The 20,153-nt window shown below is 35.2% G+C and overlaps 1 protein-coding gene across 2 annotated transcripts in view; it reads right to left on the bottom strand.

The window, feature by feature from the left end:
• Positions 1–20,153, bottom strand: part of SEC23A (SEC23 homolog A, COPII coat complex component) — a 67,480-nt gene that overhangs the window by 30,890 nt on the left and 16,437 nt on the right. For both annotated transcript variants that reach the window (XM_058540684.1, XM_058540683.1), the window contains exons 3-12: positions 19,699–19,756; positions 19,397–19,483; positions 18,227–18,463; positions 15,436–15,515; positions 14,505–14,649; positions 8,177–8,335; positions 6,938–7,053; positions 3,358–3,481; positions 1,739–1,819; positions 680–769 (exon numbers count right to left, since the gene is read on the bottom strand). In XM_058540684.1, coding sequence (XP_058396667.1) covers positions 680–769; positions 1,739–1,819; positions 3,358–3,481; positions 6,938–7,053; positions 8,177–8,335; positions 14,505–14,649; positions 15,436–15,515; positions 18,227–18,463; positions 19,397–19,483; positions 19,699–19,756 — 1,177 coding nt within the window. The remainder of the gene's footprint in view (positions 1–679; positions 770–1,738; positions 1,820–3,357; positions 3,482–6,937; positions 7,054–8,176; positions 8,336–14,504; positions 14,650–15,435; positions 15,516–18,226; positions 18,464–19,396; positions 19,484–19,698; positions 19,757–20,153) is intronic.

Genomic DNA, 20,153 nt, shown 5'->3' with positions numbered 1-20,153 from the left:
GCCCTTTGACAACAGACATTCTTGCTTTGTTTTTTTCCGTCAATAAGAACCACTAACTTTATCACAAATTTTAAGGGTTAAAAAAAAAAATTCCTGCACCTGTCTTATGAAGGCTATTAAAACCCTGTGATTCATTTTATGCCTAATAAATACTGGCATTTAAATCAGTAATTTATACATTATATCATTCTTTAATATGATAACTTCCTTCTGTAGCAGACAAAAAGATCTTTCCAAACACTGGAATCTTTACCTTTCAACCTTTTTCTATGGATTTTGACATACTAAACTTCTTTGTAGGAAGACTCAAATATCATTATATATCTTGTGACAACTAGGAAAAGCAAAATACTTAATTACAAAAATGTATAGCTAGAATGGGATTTACGATTTTGTTTAAGCTTCAATTTTATATTTAAAAAAAAGAGAAAACTGAGACTGAAAGTTGGGTTGCCCAAGGTTGGGCATTTGCAGGTTTCCCTGACATCTCTTTCTATTACAGTATGTCCTCTCACCAAGGAGTTTAGCCCTGAGAAATAGAAAATGACAAACAAAAACTCCAAAACAGAATAAGCTTTGGGTCAGATTTACTATTGGGAAAAAAATACGAAACATTCATAACCTAAATTAAGTACTTCTTCAAATATACGTTTCAACGTTCAAATATAAAAAGTCATACCTGATTGACAACCTCAAAATATATAGCTAAGGTTGTAGTGGGACTGAGTCCACATATCTTCCATTGACAAGTGCCACCTGTTCCTATCTCCTGTAAAAATGAAACACAGTATGTCTGAAAGCTAGAGAATATAATTCATGAGGAAAAATCTATTTCAGGTTTCTAATTCAATGAATGTTAAAAGCTTAAGATTTTTTAAGATCACATAAATCTATCATGAAACAAAATTAAGCAATCTTTACACAATAAAATTATAAAATAATTCAAATTCTTGCTAAGTAAATTACAAAAGTATTGATACAAGTTCTTCATATTGCAGACTTTAAAAGTATACACCATGTAATGAAGTAATTAAAACTAACATTATCCTTCTATCCAACTATTTGATCAGTGTAAAGAGATACTGATTTAACACATAATATATGCACATATGAAGACATGTTCTCTGGATCAGAACTGCATAATTTAAGCAGTCTGATTACCAAGAAAATTTCTTAGATATAAATCTTTACCATGCAAACTGCTAAAAATTAATTTTTAAACTCTCATTTTAAAGATAATTACCCACTTTGTGTTATTTGTCCCATCATCCTCTCTACAGCTACATGCTTCTACCATTTTAAAGCATGTTATACGTCCACTAGATGGGATAATGAAAAAGAAGGGAACTGACATTTAAGTCTGGCTAATTTGGTTACTTTCTTGGAAATTCTACTAAAAAAATAAATTTCAGAATGAATTTTGACTTTCAGAAGTCTCCAAATTTCCAAATCAGTTGCTTTTTTACACACACTGGGGCAAGGAATCACTTAGGCTTAAAAAACAGAAGACTGGTGACAGTACAGAAGTTGTAACTTAGGGGTGGATGGGAAAAGGAGTATGCGGAAGGAGCAACCACACATAGAGCTATCCTGGTGGAAGGTGACCCGCATCTACTGGACAACTCAGCCCACGCAATAATTTTGAAAGGAATGCTATAGACTGCCACCCCAGATCTCTGTGGTGAATTCTATCCTGAGAATTAACTATATTTTCTTTTTAGAATAAAGGTGACTTAACGTTTTCAGACACACAGGGTCCTTTAGAATTGAGAGACACACAGGGTCCAATAGCTCCTGAAATCTTTATTTCTCTTGAGGTCTGCAAAACAAAAACACAGTACACTTTGGTGTGCTCAAAGATAAGCTCAAACATTCAACTATAAGTATATAAGAATAAAAATATTCTTCCATATTTAAAGTTCAAAAGTCAATGAAAATTTACTAATGTTAAAAATAATCAATCAGTGAGCACTTCTGTGTTGATAATTCCCAAATTTAAAATCTAGCCCTGACCTAACCTGAATCCTAATCCTCTATTACCAGCTGCCCACAGGGGGTCTCCATTTGGAAACCTCAGCTTCAATTCAAAATTAGACCATACCCAAAATTCATGCATCCTAATCTGAAACCTTAGTCACAATCTATTATTTTTCCTCCCATAGAAAATCTGTCACCAAGATTGGTTTCTTTCCAATTTCCAGTGACACTAAAATATAAGCTACCATTACCTTCTATCTAAAAAAATTAGAAAGCCTAACTCAGTTTTCCTACTTGAGATTCTTTCTCCTGACAAATCCTAAATATGACTATCAGACAAATTTTACCCAAAACACTGTTCTTCACTAACCTATAATGGTTTCTTCTGCCTACACATGCATCTCCAAACTACCACCCACATAATTACAACTATTTCCGTCACATTCCAAAATGACCCATCCACCCTCACTGGGCAGTTTTCCCAAACGTACCATGCTGACATCACCTCTGGGTCTCCCCTCACGCTGGGCCCCTGACTAAAGTGTATTCTCCTCAACCAGCTTAAATTCTGCCATCTTTCAAAAACCAATGTAAGTCACTATAAAACCATTTATCTTCTAAGATAAATTGTGTCCTGCATATATTCATTTTTCTTCTCTAAACCTTTATACCACTTTTTCTACTGTTATTTCATCCTATCATGTGTTAATCCTGTCATTCTATCAGGACTAAATTTCTTTATAAGAAGACCTCTGCCCTAGATATCCCTTGAGATCTCTATGATTCCCCAGCTTAATGCTAGACATATAGGAAGCATTCAATAAAAAAGCAAGACTAACAAGAAATATTTAATAAAAATTCAAAATCAATGTGCTTGTAATATAGCTGTAACTAATAATAAGCCTTTGGATTTTTTAAATTCAAATTTGAAATGAATGATAGAATTAAATAATATCAACAACCTACCAACAATAAAACAACTACTGATTATCCACATAGAATAGAAAAAGTTTCTCTTTTAGATACCAATTCCTGCAATTATAAAAATCTAGCACTAATATAAGCAAATTTAGTACTAAAAAAGATAAAACATACTTAAAAAGTTAAACCCTACATAAAGAAAAGATAAAGAGTTAAAGGAAATTTTAGCTATGTAATATCTTCTTTTCTAACAATTATTTAGAAAAGCTCAAGTAAAATTTTATTGTACATTTAACGATGACACATTTGTCTAGTGAACAAAATCTCTAATTCTGGGTTTCGATATAAAATAACCACTATTTTTAAAGCATATATTGAATTTTATTAATGATATTTTAAAACGATGGTCAAGCCTACAAATTTCTCTGTTGATAATACACCACACATCTTGGTTCTTACCTTGATTTCTAATGTACCACCAAAGCCCATTTTAAACTGTCCATGCATATCTTTGGTAAAGACTCTTTGAAAAGTTTGCTTGAATAAGGAAGTGTTGAAAGAGTCGCCCATTACCATGTATCCTCTGCATGGAAAGAACAAAAAACAATGTATGTGACACGAGTACTGGATCCATGTGCTAAAACCAGAAAAGTAAATTACCTCTCAATACTACAAACAAATTTTAAAGGTATGTCCCAAAATATGCTGTATAACCACTAATTTTAAAAACTCAAACACAGGAGAATATTCTCACCCCACAAATAATCCCAATCCTGAGGGTACCTGAGTGCCCCTAACACTTACATTTGTCCTCAGTAATTTACAACCACATGCTAAAAATTCAAAAGGTACAAAAGGGTACATGATAACAAATGTGTCTCTCCCATCCCAGCCACCCAGTTCTCCACACTGGTGAAGATCCCTGACAGTTGACGGCATGCATTCTAAACCTTAAAAACAAATACATACGTGTGATATGTGTACATATGCATATACAGTCATGTGTTGCTTAACGACGGGCATACGTTCTGAGAAACGTGGCATTAGACAGATTTCGTCATTGTGCGAACATCATAGAGTGTACTTACACAAACCTAGATGGCACAGCCTACTAGAAACCGAGGCTATTTGGACTAATCTTACAGGACCACCGTTATATACGTGGCCTGTTATCGACCAAAACATCATTATACAGCATGTGACTATATTTTCTCTGTGAGCATCACATCAAACTCACCAGTGTTACACCCAGTGAATGAGAATACAGGGATATTGAGGGAGTATATTCACTTTATGCACTTATGTACTGTTTAATTTTTTTTTCAGTAAGCATATATCTTTTTTTTTTTTTTTTTTGGTGAGGAAGAGTGGCCCTGAGCTAACATCTGTTGCCAATCTTCCTCTTTTTGCTTGAAGAAGACTGTCCCTGAGCTAACATCGGTGCCAATCTTTCTCTACTTTGTATATGGGACGCCACCACAGCACGGTCGGACAAGCAGTGTATAGGGGCGCACCCAGGAACCAAATCCCGCCCTGCGGAAGTAAAGCGCGTAAACCCAACCACTACATGCCATCAGGCTGGCCCCCTATTTTAATTTTTTAAAAGTTTCAAAAAACATTAACCATCAAATAAAAACTATTCTGAGATACCATTTCTTCTCTAATTGATCAACAAAAATCACAGTTTGACAACATATTCCATTGATGAGACTGTGGAAAGACAGGCACTCTCATACATTGCTGATGATAATACAAAATGGTGTAACCCCAATGCAGGAGGACTTGACAACATCTAACAAAATTACATATGTATTTTTTCTTTAAGCCAGCCACCCTACCATTAGTAATCTATTCCAAAGATATTCTGGCAATACAAAAACAAATATATGCGACAAGCCTATTCACTGAAGCACTATTTATAATAATAAAAGATTGGAAACAATCCAAATGACCATACATTAGACACTAGTGGATTAAAATATGGCACATCTACACAATGGAATAATATACTGCTATAGACACTAAAATTGAAAACATTAAATCAGATCATATCCCTCCTCTGCTCAAAACTCTCCAAAGACTTCCCACCTCACTCAAAGTAAAATCCAAAGCCCTTCCAAAAGTCAAAAGACCCTCACAATCCATCCCCCTTCCTTATCCCAGTCCAGCTACTATGGCATCCTTACTATTTCTCTAACACCCCAGGTATGTTCTCAACTTCCCACCTGCTGTTCCCTCTGCTTGGCACACTCTTCCTTCATATACGCACTCTCTTACTTCCTTAAGTCACTAAAAATGTGACCTTCAATGAGGCCTTACCATTTTATCCTATTTAGAACTACAAACACCTATCCTCATTTCTTGACTTATTTTTCTCCCTAACATTTATCACCATCTGACATACTACATTTATCACCATCTGACATACTATCTAATTTACTTGTCTCATCTCCTCTCACTAGAACTGTGCATCCAACATGTGGCTATTTAAATTTAAATGTAAATCAATTAACATTAAATAAAATTAAAACTTCAGTTCCTCAGTCACACTTGCCACATTTCCATGGGATAACATAGAGAATATGCCCAATAGAAAATTACACAGAACAGTCCTGCACTAGAAGATTTAGCTCCATGAGGGCAGATTTCTATGTTTTGTTTCACTGTTGTATCTCCAGTACCTTGAACAGTTGGACACACAGGAGGCACTCATTAATATTAGACGAATACATTAAATTAAAAAACCTGAGAAATAAGTTGGCATACCTGAGTTTTTTAAAGCCTAATTAAATTATCCCAAAAATAATGACTGCCAATGGAAGAGGAACACTTCCCAACCCATTCTATGAGGTTAGCACTACCCTGATACCAACAACAAACACAACACAGGAGAACGAAACTACAGATCAAGATGCCTTACGAAGACACATGCAAAAATCCTCAACAAAACACTAGCAAATCAAACTCAGCAATACATAAAAAGGACTGTTCACAAGTAAGATTCATCCCAGGAATGCAAGGTTGGTATAACATACAAAAATCAATGTAATATATCATATATAATAGAATAAAAGACAAAATTCATTTGATCATCTCAACAGATGTAGACAAAGCATTTAACAAAATCCAACACCCTTTCATGAACAAAAAAAACCCAACAACTAGGAATGGATAAGAACTTCTTCAATGTGATAAAGGCACCTACAAAAACACACAGCTACTATCACACTTAATGGTGAAAGATGAAATGGTTTCCCCCTAAGATCAAGAATAGGCAAATCTATAGAGACAGAAAGTAGATTACTGGTTGTCTAGGCTGAGGAAGGGAAAGAAGGAGAAACGGGGAGTGAGTGCTAATGGGTACAGAGTTTCTTTCTGGGGTGATGTAAATATTCTAAAATTAAATTATGATGATAGTTGCTCAACCTGTGAATATACCCCAAAAACCATTAAATTGTACATTTTAAACAGGTAAATTTTATGGTATGTGAATTATATCTCAAAAAAGCTGCTAAAATAATAAAATGACTGCAAGACATCAAGATGAGATTTTCAAACAGATGCCTTTATAACTATATATTAGAAAAAAATCTAAAGTGAGCTTTACTGAAAGGAGTATCAAAAACTGTTAACAACTAGGGGCTAGCCAGGTGGCGTAGTGGTTAGGTTCACACGCTCCTCTTCTGGTGGCCTGGGGTTTGTGGGTTCGGATCCCTGGTGCAGACCTACGCACCGCTCATCAAGCCATGCTCTGGCAGGCGTCCCACACAAAGTAGAGGAAGATGGGCACAGATGTTAGCCCAGGAACAATCTTCTTCAGCAAAAAAGAGGAGGATTGGCAATAGGTGTTAGCTCAGGGCCAAACTTCCTCAAAAAGAAAAACAAACAAACAAACAAACAAAACACTGTTAACAGCTGTTGCCCTGAAGTAGTAGGATGATGACTGGTTTACTTTTCTAAAATGTCATTATTGGTTCATATTTGTAAACTGTCATAATCAGTTTATAATTACAAAATGTGTAAAAATTTAAATACATACCCAGTAAGGTTGGGACAGCATTTCATCTCCAGGAGACCTGTCTGATCTAACGCACATGCATAGATATCAATGACATGACCAGTTGTGGCAGCGCGATTAGCCAATGCTTCAAAATGCTACAAAAGATTTTTTTAAATCAAATCAAATCAATGTACAAACTTAATCATCCTATAAATCTTTTTTCCCATTAATAGATCAAAATGATCTAAGAAATACTAAAAGAACAATCATAATAATTTAAATGTGATTTGTTCTAATTTAATTTTCTATAAAGTCTCATAAAATGATACATTAACTTCTATAAGTCTGACACTTTCACATTCTTTTCTTTAAAAGCCATTCTTTCCAGATGAACTCCTAAATTAAGCTAAACTTAAAGAAAGGCATACTGAATATCTTGCTCTTTGTACATAAACACAGTAGAAGAACAACACAGAACTCTTTTCCCTGCTTAAATCCACACCCATATAACAAAAACATCAAAAATAGAGACAATCACAAAAGCAGTAAGATAAATCTAAAACATTTTTTGAAGCTCTAGCTAAGAAAAATTCCAAGCTCAAAAGGAAAATTAGGTGGCAGGAAAAAAATATTCACTAATAGTGACAAAATTATCTGTTACTAATTACTTTAAAAAATATAATAAATAATGACTACCAAAAAGAAATATGAGTTGATAGAGCACAACTAAACTAAAACTGTGAACTCTAGAGAATTTTAAAAAAACAAACAGGGACATTAACAAGCAGAACCAATACAAAGGGTCAAGAATCAATATTAGTGAAAATGTACTATCACAAACCCAAGTAAAAGTGAAGTTACATGAACAGAAAACAACCCACGAGAAAGTGACAGACTACTGTAGCTAGGAACAATAACTAGGACAGCCTCTTGGAAATGAAAAATTGGAAAACGCAAGAAATTTTTCCTGATGGGAAAGACATTCTCTAACACAAATATTAAAAAAGGCACACAGGGTTTCTTTCAGGAGCAAGCTTTAAAGAGATACCTATTGGTATTTAAATTTTTAAATATTACTATTTAAGCTTTTAAATATTTAAAACCAGAAAAATTGTAACTTAAATTATCAAGGAAAAAAAGAGAATATTTCTCCAATTCTAAACAGCAGTAATAGTATCAGACTCCACAATATCAGATTTATCATAAAATATTTATATTCTTCCTCTTTCATCAAATGAATTTTTCTAATAAGGCAAAAAGACTTAAAACCAAAATTACCTTAGTTCCCTTTTTAACATATTTGGCATTATCCTTTTCAATGTCGTGCCATGATCTGATAGGTGTCTTCAATTCATCTCCAACCACCATCCCAGGTCCCTGAGTGGCTGGACCGCCAATGAACATCATGATACGAGCACCAGTGTTGGGAAAAGTACACTATCGGAGAAAGGAACTCGTCAAAAGGAACTCATCAAAAGATTTTAAAAGAAAACATATGGACAATTCTGATAATGAATTCTGATACACTCTTTCTAGAAAACAGAAAAGCATACATTTTCCAAGAAATAAAAGAATCAAACGTTTAAAACAAAATTCAAAAACAAGGTATTTGAATACCTTTCTTTTGAAATCCTATTCCAAACAATAGTGCCTACCTAATTTTAAAATAATCTATAAACAAGAATGTTCTTCCTGCTTAACTAGTCCTACACTGGGAAGAGTAGAGAAAGAAGAAAGGAGGGCATCTTCTTTTGCTTTGTTGTCGTTGTTGTTGTATTTTCGTTTCCTGTGTTTAAAACATAAGCAAGACTTATATTTCTACTTCAAGTTAATGGACTGAGTACTCCAATCTATCTCCCTTTCCTCCTAAGATGCCAGGGAAATGAGAGAAAAGGTATTGTTTAAAAAATAAATAAATAAAAAATAAGAAAGAGTACTATCAGTTGCCCAGAAATTTTGAGGAAGTCAAACAACAGATTAGATTGACAAAAGAATCAAAAAAACACATACACCTGAAATTTATACAATGTTATTAACCAATGTTACCACAATTAAAAAAAAAAAAAAAAAGAGTAAGAGAAAATGTGTGAAAACACCTTGGTGTAGAGTAAGCATTCAGTGTAGGGAGCTTTTATTACTATCGTTAGCCTGGAATAAAAGTTCCCTGAGATCAAGGGGGGAAAAAAAAAAAACACACCCCAGATATCAAAGGAAGCCAGATCTTCCCAACGCAATGCCTTAAAAGCTCTACATTTACAGTTGAAAAAAACAAAAGCAGCAATGGACCAAAGAAGGACAGTCAGCTCCAGAAACAGCAGCTAATGACAACAGATTTTGCCATCAGCAGTTCCTGAGAAAAGTAGGAAAGCAGGCAATCCGCCCAAAGAAAGTTCTTAGCATGGAAATGGAGGGTTAAGAGACACAGAACAAAGCACATGTTACAATGGATATCACGACAAAGAAGACAACTCTTAAGAGATTCTGAAATTCAAATTATTGCAAAAATAAAAATACCTCAGTGGATGGGCTGAAAAGCATGTCTGAAGACTAAGTCAGAGATATAGAAAATAAAGCTGAGGAAATCTCCCAAAAATAAGAGCAAAGAAGGAAAACACGAGGAAAAAAAAGAATAGAGATATAAAGAAATACAGAGGTCTACCATCAATCTAATGAGTTTAGAATAAAAGAAAAAAAGCAAGCTGATGACAGTCTTCAGAAGGAAAGGGCCAACAAGAACCAAACATAATTAATGAAAAAAGAATCAGACCTAAACACAGTCTAATGAAATTTCAGAACTATAAAATTAAAGAGAACATTCTAAAAATGTTTAGTGGGAAAAATAAGTCTCCTAAACAGGAACAAGATGGAGACTCCCTCAAATTATCATCAATGTACTGTATGTTGGAGTACTAGACAGGAATGTCTCCAAGATCCTACTGAAGATTATTTTGAACCTACAATTCTATAGCCACTCAAAGTACAAATGAAATGAGAGGACAAAATAAAAAAACATTCTTAGATATGCAAGAACTCTGAAAATTTATAAGAAACAAAAGAGCTACTGAGTACAATCCAAACAAAATAAGGGAATCTAAAAAAACTTGAAAAGGTATCCTAAGACTGCCACGTGAAAGTTTCTCCATCAAGCAGCAGAACTGCAACAACAAACAATGACAGCTCCTGTTCTCTGTGTAATCACTCTACTTTGTCCCACAACTAAGAATATTTATTTAATCATAAGAGAAGTGCTCTTATTTGCAATTTCTACAGGCAGTGATTGGATAAAAATGCGGAGTGCATTTTTCAAGCTACATTACAGCTTCAGAAAAGAATGTAAATGATATAAACTTGGATAATAATTTCAGAAATCACATGATTAACAAATCTGGGAGAAAACAAGGAAGGCTGCCTTTTACTTTATTTTTATATACCCTTGCATCATTTGAATGTTTTTATGAGGTATACTTATTACTTCTATAACTTTCTTAAACTAGTTTAATAAACAAATAAAAATAGTCTTTTCATTCTGGGTATCTAAGATAACAGCAGTCATGTAAAACTGAAACATCAATGAAGAACAAGAACAAATAAAAGTATACAAAACACACACCTTCATAACTAGAACACAAAGAATATCCAAACTTCAAATAACTTTAAGTAAAACAACAAACACTAAATCCTAGTGAGCTATCCCCCATGCAAGCCTTCACACAGAGCAAGGAGAATGTGGGGGGAAGTACACGGAAGAAAGAAGAGGGAAGCTAGCAGCCAGCATAGAACAACTGCCAGATTCAAACGAAAACTTAATAAGGGACACTGAGGAAAAGCCAGAAAGTAACCAAGAGAATGAAAATGGAATAAAGAAGTGAAAAGGGTCAGCGATCAAGGAGTTGAATGGAAAACAAGCAAAGATCCAATTTGTATATAAACTGGAATTCTTAAAGAAGATAAACAAAACAACGAAACAAAATTAATACTTAAAACTATAATCCAAGAAAACTTTATGAAAATAAAAACCTGAATAGACATATAAGCAGGGATCACCATGCACTAGAGAAAATCAACCCACAAGACATTTCCCACTAATACTATTAGATTATAAAGATAAAGAAAAATTCCTCAAGACCTCTAAGCAAAATGATCAAATAATTTACAAGAGCAAGAGAATCAGACTGGTATCTGCCTTCTCAAAAACAACGTCAAAGCAAAAAAAACAACAGAACAGCATTTTCAAAAAACTCCAGGAAAGAAAGTGAGAACCAAGGCTATTAAGATCCAATCAAGTTGTCCTTCAAGAATCAAGGCCATAGAAAAACAGTATAAACATTCAACAGCTTAGGAAATTCTATACTCTTGAGTCTTAAGAATTTTACTAGAAGATGAATTTCATCCAACCAAGGGATGGGGTGGGAATGACACTGCTGAGTGTATCTTTTTTGTACAACTCTGATTTGGAATCATTTTAATATTTCACTACACATCCACAGGCACGCAAAACAAGAAGGGGACTTTTAAAAAAAGAAATGAACAGAACATACAGCAAATGAATAACATAACCACACTAAGGGGAGGAAGGTGTGGATAACTAATCCAGTTCACTTTTGAATACAGAATATTTTGTCCTATATATCTTCAGAACATTAAATAAATACGGAGCTCTAACTCTTAGGTTTCTTTTTCACAGAGGTATGAACTAGAAATTCTGAAACTATTTCTACATGTATGCTAGGACTGAGCAAATTAAGTAAATATATGTTGAATAATGGGAGCCACTTTCTCACGGTCATAGAGGGAGTTACAAATAAGGAAAGTGGGAAGGGCAGAATAAATTCTGTGGTATTGAGTTGGAAGTGGATGTATCTGAAAGAACTCTTGGTTTTTAACATATATAATGTTCTGTGGTTTTAATAGAGATAGACATACATACACAGATGTATGTCAGAGTGTGTAGATATATATGTATGTATGCACACACATATATTTATGTGTGTATATATACACTAATAGAAATGTACATACATATACATACGCACATACATCTATTTCTTAGCTTCATCCACTAGGACCTAGAAGCAATGTCATTCTAGTAACAATGAGCACACAAAGCATCTAGATCTGCTTGGAATCAAAGCTAAAAGGAACCACGGCTTCTAAATGGCTGATTTCAGGTCCAGAGCAGGGAATGTATAAGACGAGCCTTGAACATCTTATTGTACTAGAAAGCAAGGAAATGTTCAAACAATGATGGGGATATATAGTAAGGAACCAGCAGCCAGCCTGAAGGGGCTCCCACTGGCCAAATGTGGGACAATCTGAGTATCGAAATAATGATAGTAAAGGAATACAGTCATGTGCCGCATAACAACATTTCCGTCAACAACAGACCACAAATACAACGGTGATGCCATAAGATTAGTACCATATAGCCGAGGTGGGCAGTTGGCTATACCATCCAAGCTTGTTTAAGTAGACTCTATTACGTTCGCATGACAATGAAATCATCTAACAATACACTTCTCAAAACGTATCCCCATCGTTAAGCGACCATGACTGTATAACCCACTGCATAAAATAAGAATCCAAGAATCCACACTGATATAAACATATAAATGGGGGAGAAGGGAAAGCTCTTCCTTAAGTAGAAAGCCAACTAATAAATGCAGAAGAAATAATGGAATTGGAAAGTCACTATTTGGCACCCATCATAATAATAACTGATGAGGCAGGAATCATGAATGGATGCTATAACTAGTGGATAAAAGTTTGACAAGTACCCAGTGTATCGCCCCATAAGATACAATTATAATAGGAAAAACATAACTTTAGAGTGAAGAAATCTGGCAGAAACCACCTTAACCAAGTGATCAAAGCTAACTAACATCAGCAGTAATAAATCGATATCATGGGCTTCCTGATATGCTGCACTGAGCAGAACACATATCAGTTCTGTAATATTCCTGCCAGAAGTGCATAACCTAAATCTACTCATGAGGAAAGATCAGATAAACTCAAATTTGAAGTCATTCTACAAAATAACTAGCCTATACTCTGAAAAAAATATCACTATCATGAAACACAAAGAAAAATTGAAGAACTATTCCAGACTAAAGGACACTGAAGAGACATGACAACCGAACACAGTGCATGATCCAGGATTTTCTTTTGCTATAAAGGCTATCATTGGGGTAACTGGTGAAATCTGAATAAAGTTCACAGACTAGAAAATGGTATATCAATGTTAATTACCTGATTTTGTTAACTGAACTGCAGTTATGCAAGGGAATATTTTTTTAATTAAGAAATGCACACTGAAGTATTTAGAAGTAAAGGGACATCATATTTATAACTGACTTTCAAATGGTCTTTTAAAATTTATATGTGGTGATATATAAATATACATATAGAGAGAGAGAGGATAAAGCAAATGGAATAAAATGTTAACATTTGAGGAATCTGGGTGAAACAGACAAGGGAACTTTTTGAACCATTCTTGTAACTTTTCTGTATGTTTGGAATTACGTCAAAGTAGAAAGTTAAAAAGAATGATGATAATAACAGATTATAATTCACTGTATAAAATAGGAAACCATGAGTCCATCATGATATTAATAAATGAATAAATTGAAAGTTTGATAAGGAATGGGATATTTGCATGGTCTCAAAGATCCTCACCACCTAATGTTAATTAACTACAAAGCGGGGGGAAATAAGAATAATTTTACAGTGGAGAAACCTAGCAGACACAACCTTAATGAGTGAGCCATGTGATTATTATCAGCGATGGAGCAAATGAAAATCATGTGCCACTAGACAGGATGTAAGAACACAGCATCACTTCTGTGATATTCCTGCCAATGAAGCAAAACCTGAATCTAACTGTGAGGCTACATCAAGACAAACCTAAATTGAGAGACATTCTCTAAAATAACTGGCCTAAATCTTCCCAAGTGTGGAGGTCATAAAAGTAAAGGGAAGGCTGAGGACCTGCTCCAGACTGAAGGAGACTAAACAGACACAACCACTAAATGCATGCCTCTGAACTAAATCCTTCTAGTAAAAGTAATTATTGCGATAATCAGCAAACTTGAATGAAGTCTGACAACTACATGGTAATAACGTACCAGTGTTAATATTCTGATTTTACTAGTCGTATTGTGGTTACACAGGAGAATACCCTGGTTTAGAGGAAACACAACTAAAGTACTCAAGGGATCAGGAACATCATGTCAGCAACTTAATCTCAAATAGCTCAGGAAAAAAAAAATTCTTTTCAACTTTTCTGTAAATTTGATAGAATTTCAAATTTTTAAAAAACATTTTTTAAAAAAAGTCTCTTTTCTAATCATAAAGCTAAGATACGCATAGTGTAAAATTTTCAAATTCTACTTAAAAGTAAAATTCCCATTATGCTACCATTGTTAATATTTGGGTGAATATCCTTCCAGAAGCTTCTCTATACACAAAAGGATATACTGCAGATCAAACTTTAAATAAATAAAATCTACCTGCTTCCTAGGACCTGAGTTTTTCACTCAACATTATCTTATACATATCATCCCACACACACATATACATTGACATTCCAAAACAGAACTGTTGTCACTACCTCAAGGAGTCCTACAGCTATGGAAAGGGCCACCCCAGAGGAACGCAAAGGTCTTTTTCCCTGTGGAACAGGCCAAGGGTCTCGCTGCAGCTCTCCCAGAAGATCTGTGAGATTCATGTCTATTTTCTGTACTGGCTGCAAGAATCTGCAAAACAAAATAAAATAAAGAGCCATTTACAAATGTTTTGTGGGTGAGGGTTTAAGGAACAAACTGTCCACTTTCTTAAAAATAGAGAAAAATAATTTGAATACACAATAGACCAACGGTTCTCAAACTTTTGTGTACATCAGAATCAGTGGAAGAGCTTGTTTTAAGACAGACTGCTGGTTCCAGAGTTTTGTTTCAGTAGGTCTGGGGTGGGGCCCAAGAATTTGCATTTCAAACAAGTTCCCAGGTGTGGCTGTCTCTATAGGTCCAGGAACCACACTGAGTACAACTGCTGTAAATGAAACACTCAAACCAAGCAGTTCTTCAGGACCGCATCTTTCATTGGCCAATCTAGTAAGTTTTAAGGTTACTGAAATAATTATGAGAAGATACATCAACTCAATTTTAGCAATACCACCTCTGATTAGAAAGATAAGGGGGAAAAGCTACCTCTAAGGCTAAGAAGGCAAAATGAAAAGCTTCTGAGGCTCTATTTTTGTGGGCTGCCCTCAACCACAAAAGTTATTTTGAACCTAAAAATAGAAAATCAGGAATATATCAAAACTAAAGTAACTCCTTACATCGTAGTGATAAGAAACTAGCCATTTCAGTGACGTGATTCTGCCTTAACTCTTTAAAAAGTATACTAATGTAATCTATTTATATTCCTAAAAATATTTTATAATATAGTATCACTGAATGTCTATGTTCAAGTTAAGGGTATTGGATGCTTAAAATAGCTGCATGAACTGTAAAATCCTCTTTGCCGTATTTAATTATTACCTATTGGAAGGAGGTGGCTGCTGTACCTGTGGTCCACGTGTTGCTTGAGTAACAGGTACTTTAGAGAGCCCCAGCATTTCCTGTAAAGAGAGTATTTCTGTGATATCCATTTACTTACTCCTACAAAGATGCAACAACTATGTACCAGATGCAAGGAGCTGTGCTAGGCATTAGGAACACAAAAATAAAGAACACACACGCTCTTTCCTCAGAAAGCAAAGGGTCCAGTTGGGGAAACTGCCAGGTAAACAATAACAACACAATGAAATAATCACCGTGAGAGAACAAAATACAAGGTGCTATGTGAGCAAAGAAGAGGAATACCACTAGCTCAGAAATACTGTATTCCCAATTAATAGTCAAATTAAGTTAACTGTGTCACTTACACCTCTATATTTCTTTTTTTTTTTGTTTGGTGAGGAAGATTAGCCCTGAGCTAACATCTGATGCCAATCCTCCTCTTTTTTTTTGCTGAGGAAGACTGACCCTCAGCTAACATCTGTGCCCATCTTCCTTACTTTATATGGGACGCCGCCACAGCATGGCTTGACAAGCGGTGCATCAGTGCGTGCCAGGGATCCGAACCCGTGAACCCTGGGCCACCTAAGCGGAGCATGGGCACTTAGCCGCTACACCACCAGGCCGTCCCCAGAAAGTTTAAGATTTGAATCCAGGGCTATTTGGGCAGCAAAGACCAGGCCCTTTTCAACCGGATGGATAGAGAAGGAAGATAAAAATATTTTAATGGAGAAAAAAACTGTAGTCTGCAGGCATTCATTGCCTGTTGCAAAAAGACAGACGTTTTGTGTGTTATGTATGTATTATATAATTTAGGTAAAATGTGCTCTACAATCACAACATTAAACCACTTTAAATAAATTTGTAATTTAAAAACAACATTAATAATAGTAAATACTGGGCTGGTCTAGTGGTTTAGCGGTTAAGTGCGCGCGCTCCGCTGCTGGCGGCCTAGGTTTGGATCCTGGGCACGCACCAATGCACCGCTTCTCCGGCCATGCTGAGGCCGCGTCCCACAAACAGCAACTAGAAGGATGTGCAGCTATGACATACAACTATCTACTGGGGCTTTGGGGAGAAAAAAGGAGGAGGATTGGCAATAGATGTTAGCTCAGAGCTAGTCTTCCTCAGCAAAAAGAGGAGGATTAGCATGTATGTTAGCTCAGGGCTGATCTCCCTCACAAAAAAAATAAAAAATAAAAATAATAGTAAATACTTAAAGGCATAATCCATTTAATTCTCATGACCACCCTGTAATGTAAATACTATTATTACCTCCCTTCTACAGATGAAAAAACTAAGGCATACAAAGGTTGAAAGCTGCCCATTTTCTCTCCTGTCTCATGGAAGCAGATGACCCTCCTCTCCACGGCACCTGCTTCCTGTACTCCTGAAGGAACCCCACCACATCTTCTGAAACCTCCCTCTCCTCAGCTCACCCTTGCTTTTCACTCACCCCCTATAGTCTCTTTCCCTTCTGTGTATAAACACATTCAAGTGTCCCTCCTAAGGAAAACCTCTTTAACTCAGATCTCTCTCTCTCTCTCTCTCAAACTCCCACATTATCGCCTTCCTTTCAACAATAAACCTCTTGAGGGCCGGCCCCGTGGCTTAGCGGTTGAGTGCGCCCGCTCTGCTGCTGGCGGCCCGGGTTGGGATCCCGGGCGCGCACCGACGCACCACTTGTCCGGCCATGCTGAGGCCGCGTCCCACATACAGCAACTAGAAGGATGTGCAGCTATGACATACAACTATCTACTGGGGCTTTGGGGGGGAAAATAAATAAATAAAAGTAACAATAAACTTCTGGAAAGAACACAGACTCTGACTTTCTCCACTTCCTCATATCTTATTCACTACTCATTCACTTTCATTGTCCTCCCCAGTCGAATCTGCAAATTCCTCCAGTGTTTCCTATCTCAGTTACCTGTAGCACCACTATCCCAGTCTGCCAAGCTTCAAATTAGCCACCTGCAAAATCTTCTTTTCGTTTTCATTTTTAGGCTATCTGGATACCTCCCAAGTCTCATTTCATGTCTATCTATGCCAGGCTTATCTATCACCTTCTAGGGTAACTGTTCTAATCTGGGGGTTGTATCAGAACCATTTAGAAAATTTTTCAAAACACTTACATGCACAATCCTACCATCCCAACCACCTCCCAATATAAGCACATACTCACTCACTCTCTCATGGTCTATCAAATTCTCTGGGCAGAAAAAGATTTTGAAAACCATCCCCAGATGATCGTAGCATGCTACACATAACTCCCCTGCGTTGGAAGACAAAGCTTCCATTCGCCCCAAAGATAAAAAATGTTGTCCTAGTGTACAATAAAAATATATATTCATAGTTCATATATTAAGAACTCTGAAGCCTTAAACTATCACTCTCTGCCAAACACAATGAAAGTGTTTAGTTCCTAAATGAGATGTCAAGAAACAAAAGCTAATATTCTCTGGTTGCTTTCTCTCAGTTTTCAGCATGACTCTTCTATAAGCCCTTCAAATCTCTAGTAAAATACCTTCAGTTTTACCCTAAATTTTAAAGATAGCATTAAAAGTGAAGGGGCTTCAATCTGTATGATAACAATTTAAGGCAAATGAAAGAAAACCGATGCCAACACTAAATTTAAAGACTTTGTTATAATATAAATATATTAGTCATTCATAATAAACATATTTTCTAGACACTTATATCCAGAAGGTATTTATAGACATATCTAGAGTGATGCTCACAGAGCATCACTGAAACCACCACTGTTCTTGTTTACCTGCAGTTGTTTGGCAGACAGATCTTTTGTTCCTCTGAAGACATAGCTCTTTGAAATGCCCTCACATCCAAGCTCATGAACCTGCACCATTCTCCCAAAAGTAATAAGTCCAACCAAAGCTGTAGGTGGTAAAAGACTTAATGACATCTGCATAGATTCTTTCAGGGCTTGTAAATCTTCATCTTCCATGCAAGTATCAACCACATAGAGGAATATCAAGGGCATCTGAGGACCACGCTTTTAAAAAATGTTGCAATAAGAAAAAAATATTGTTTAAAAGTATTAACACTTCAGCACAATATACAAGGATAATCAATAGAGCACTGATTTAATAATTTACAGTACATTCATACAATAGAATCCTAATAAAGCCATTTCAGAAATGAAATGGTCTATACATGCATGGAAAGACATCCAAGACGTGTCATCAAGTGAAAAACCAAGTTTAAAAACATTATTTATAGTTACATAGAGGAGACATTCACTTTCAATTTTACTTAACTGCATGAGCTTTCATTTCTTATAACAAGTATTTATTTCTTTTAAAATAAGAAAACAGTAACTATACAGCTTAGAAACAAAATGAGGTGATTTTTATAAAATAATTATCTAAACCTGAATTGGACTGTAAGAGAAATGCAAACCAGCCAGGCTGGACAAATTACTGACAGGCTCCCGTGAACTTTGGTTCTGCTTTCTTTACAACATTCATAAAGGATATTACTTTCACAGTTAAATATGGAAACAACTATGTAAAGCTGTTCAGAAAAGGAAGAAAAATGATCTTCCTAACAGTGACCAACGCAGGAATAATTTCATTAATTAGACTTGGGGATATATCATCAGGCTCCAGCATCATATTGACTAAGTATCTGGGAACTGACCTTCCAACCACAAAGCAAGATTGATACTTTACTGTTTACTGATCTACTCCGTATAGCAAATCACACCACCCCACCCAACAGTCTGGCCACCCAGCAAATAACTACAATAGACAAATTACCTTGCTCAAATTGACCTTGGTAGTTCTTACCTTTGAAATGCTCCATCAATTCAATGTAAGAATCAAGAATGAGGTCTTTTAAGTCATTTCATTCAACTATTATTTTGATATAAAGTAAATTATTGGATATTTAAAACTTTGTTAAAGATTTACTCTTATGTTCTTACCAGAACCACATATTCAATGCTAGAAAACTGAGGTAAAAGTTCAGCAGGTTGATTCAGCTCAGATATACCAGCATAAGTAGGCGGAAACTACAGACAGAAAAAAACAAAAATTTTTAACAAATTATTTGCAGAAAGAATAATGAAACTTTAAACAGAAAATAATTATTTCCTGATCATTTAATTACTAACAAATATATTTTCATCATATGAAAAACTATTCCATCTTTCTTTTTAAATATGCATTTTCCTGCAAATTTAGACCAGTATTGTAGCATTAACACCTGCAATGAGGCTTTTCTTACCTGATTCCTTTGATAACAAAAGTTGCAAGCCCAGAGTTTTGCTCGATAATCCACTTGACTGTTTTAAGAAAAGAAATAATAGCTCATGTTTCAGTTCAATTTTGCCATGATCTTAATATTAAAACTAATTTCTTTCTAAAACATGAATGCATTCAAATTGATAATCAAAGTGATCTTTAAAAGCCATGTATTTTGAGACGCTGCCAATATCTAATCCATATGTTTAACATATACAAGTTCACCTAAATGAAAATATTGTAACTTCTTATAGAAAATATCAATAAAATTAAGATTATTCTATTTTTCTCTTCAAATGTCAGACTTCTGTCATTTCTATAACTTCTATACTTCTATACTCAGACCTAGAAAACATTTATTCAATTCAAAAATCTATTTATTGAATGCTTAATATGTACCAGATATCATTCTATGTGCTGGTGATATATCAGTAAACA

The sequence above is a fragment of the Diceros bicornis genome, chromosome 5 (assembly GCF_020826845.1).
Source record: "Diceros bicornis minor isolate mBicDic1 chromosome 5, mDicBic1.mat.cur, whole genome shotgun sequence".
In the NCBI taxonomy this organism is placed as follows: Eukaryota; Metazoa; Chordata; class Mammalia; order Perissodactyla; family Rhinocerotidae; genus Diceros; species Diceros bicornis.
This window is presented reverse-complemented; position numbering and strand designations above follow the sequence as displayed.